The sequence below is a fragment of the Lasiodiplodia theobromae genome, assembly GCF_012971845.1.
Source record: "Lasiodiplodia theobromae strain AM2As chromosome Unknown scaffold_138, whole genome shotgun sequence".
NCBI classification, from domain to species: domain Eukaryota; kingdom Fungi; phylum Ascomycota; class Dothideomycetes; order Botryosphaeriales; family Botryosphaeriaceae; genus Lasiodiplodia; species Lasiodiplodia theobromae.
This window is the reverse complement of record NW_023336331.1, coordinates 1-2,896: the sequence shown is the minus strand read 5'-3', so window position 1 is coordinate 2,896 and position 2,896 is coordinate 1. Positions and strand designations below refer to the sequence as shown.

Genomic DNA, 2,896 nt, shown 5'->3' with positions numbered 1-2,896 from the left:
TAGGCTCATCACGTGAGCAGTGAGTATAGCTAGCCGAGGTAACTGAAAGCTGCTCTTTCAGCGGCAGAATCTTGATGTTCCTCCGACCGCCCGCGCATGATCTGAACAATAACTAACTAGAGCGGAAAGAATTGGAAAGAGGGCTGTTTACAATAAAGCATAGGTCTTAGGTCGGGTGGAGGTGCTGGTATTAGTGTTCGGTGTTTGCGTCACGAAGATGAGTAATGCTGCTTGGCCAAGTTACACTAAGCCTATAATGGCAGCTTTTGGAGTACGGCCCGCACTAGTTAAGTGAGGAACACCAACATTCTGGCAGATCACCGCAACGAGAACTTAAACCAACACAGCGTAATACGCAGCGGTTGCATCGTAATACAAATTTGCAGAGCTCAAGAACCAAATGTAATTAGATATACAAAAAAGCGCAATAATCGCAGTAGGTTTCGTGGCAATACGCGCTCATGAACGCGTTGCAGAGTGGGCTCGATATTTGATGTTCCTCGTCAAGGCACTAGCACGGATATACATCGGATTACCCTTTCAGGGTAGATATCGGGTGGGGGTGTGCAAACAAGAGATGGGGGTGTGCAAAAAGTAGAAGCCTTATAGATACTGTTATGCAGAGACTGTTGGAATATTGTGCCTTATATCTTGTAATTTGGGTTGTGAAATGAGATGGCTGGATGACTGGTGTGGCAAGGTGAGTGGTGAAACACGTTTGCGCAAAGGATAGTAGCTAGATGGTTTAGCGCTAGCGCTATTATCACTTAGCGCCGAGCGCTTGTTTTACCGCACCAGGCCTTCATCTCCACCTTCGCTTTTCCATTTCACTTCCATCATCACCCACCCTTACTTCATCATCCGTGCCCACTCTTCGACTCACAGTTCCGTGCACAGCCCAATACCTGGTGCTGGTCGGTCTACACACTCCTTCACTCCGCTCGTACGCATCTCCCGTTTCCTTGCGGCCGCAGCCACGGCTAGGCGCTGCGAACTGCCCCACGTAGCCTGTATAGGTGGTGGTTCAGGCTTCGTCGCTGCGAACTTCCCCCAGGCTGCCTGCCGTGGTGGTTCAGGTGCCAGTGCCGTCCGGTCTTCTGCCTGTGGACAACGTTTGATGTGGGCGTGTTATCCGTTCGAGCCAAGGCTGCTCTCGCACCTCCGCGTCAAAGCCTGGGTGGGAGGGTTCCTGCGGCCACCGCCCAGGGGATTTCTCGTTTCATCAATCTTCTGACGGTCTACGACCCTCGGCTAATTCGTAGCAGCAGCAGCAGCAGCAGCAGCCTGACCCGAGCCCCTATGGTGTCCGCCTTAGACCTTGTCCACCCTCGTCGTTGTGTCAACGAACGCGTCCTGGCCGCATGGTCCGATCGAGAAACGGGCCAACAAATCACCCTGGGGTCGCTATCTCTGTTGAACAAAGAATCCAGCTTCGCTCTAGAGTGTGCGCATGATGACGGCTGCAAACATGCGATGATTCGTTTCTCTCTTGCTGTCAAGCTGCGACTGGCCGGTCACTCGCGCAGCAAAGACGTCTCCCTCGAAATCCTGCCTAGCTCATCCCCGGAAATACAAGTCGATACATGCAAGATTCAGGATGTGGGTGCAGTGGCGTCTGCCGCCCATGACGCTGGCCTTTCGGATTCAGGAATGATCATCCGCGCCCACTTTACCCTCGAGCGCCCGGGACGGCTGCTCATGCCGGAACTTAAGACAACGGCGAAGCCGTCATCACGCACAGCTCGTGATCTTCTGCAGAATATCACCTCACTGTCCAAGGCTCTGAGCTTTTTTGTTTACCTGCGACCCAGCGATTATGCGCGTGAAGGGTTAAGGCTGGTCAGCAACACCCTGCGCTCTGCAGTGCCCGGCAAAGAAAATTTTCCCCAGGACGCGCTTGGTGAGTCTGGGCACCAGGTAACCGAGCCTCCGCCCCAGTACAGAGCCCACATGACCGTCATCCCAAGGAGCCCCAGCCAGTGCGCCACCACGCCTTTACCGGAAAGTCTCCTATCTGTGCTCTCGCCTAATACAGTGCCGCAAACGCCACCCTTTCGGAACCCGGGGCCAGCAGCTCCATCTGCTGGAGATCCAACAGAGGACCGTCTACGGGCGCATCTCACGGTGGAGCTTGGCCTGTGGTTGGGTCGGGCAGTCGCGGTTAATCTTATCGCCTACCAAGACGAACGCATCAACCCGCTACGAACGGAGATGGGTCGCCACGCGCGGGCGGGCGACGAAGTAGCTTTTTGGGACGCGCGCGCTCGTTGTTCGGCCGCCTTCTTCCTCTGCCACGGCCCTGCTGGCCGCGAGAATGTTGACGACTTCTTCCAGACGGCCTTGGCGGATGCTTTTCTGCGCGACTTGACTCGGCTTATCGCGTGGGTCTTAGAGCAGGATCGTCGCGCTGACTTGACCATGTGGGATGAGTTGATGACGCTAGGCGAGGCAGCGCGTGCGAGTGACTTAAACAGATATCATCACATCAAGGGTATGATTATCGGCTGCGTGACTGTGCAGTGCGATCCCGAGCAAATGTAGAGTTTGAACGATATTACGACTACGTAACCTCATGATATCCTGAGGTTCTTAGGATTTCCAATTTCATGACCTGCAACTGTCGCCAACTCTTAATGTCTCCGGAAGCGTAGGCGTGCTCAAAATTCGTTCAGGCTGTCGTGGGAGGCCATATAGTCCAAAGCTTTGACTCGTCTTTGAGTGTGTTGACATCGAGCCCATCATCGTAACTCAGCTTCGTAACGGTGTACTTCAGTTGCTTACTTTGAACGTCCATATAACGGGAGGCCCCTTCTATTGAGCTTTGAAGCCTAATTCCCATTCTCTCTGCTCAGAGATAACATACGGCAGGTCGATAAGATCGTTCCAAGCTGGCTAC

At 53.8% G+C, this 2,896-nt stretch overlaps 1 protein-coding gene across 1 annotated transcript; it reads left to right on the top strand.

Moving 5' to 3' along the window:
* Positions 1–1,299: 1,299 nt before the first annotated feature.
* On the top strand, positions 1,300–2,541 carry LTHEOB_13051 (uncharacterized protein; the record flags this gene model as incomplete). The annotated part of the gene is made up of 1 exon (XM_035509987.1): positions 1,300–2,541. The coding sequence occupies one exon, from the start codon at positions 1,300–1,302 to the stop codon at positions 2,539–2,541; it is 1,242 nt and encodes a 413-aa protein (XP_035374515.1).
* Between the last annotated feature and the right edge of the window lie 355 nt (positions 2,542–2,896).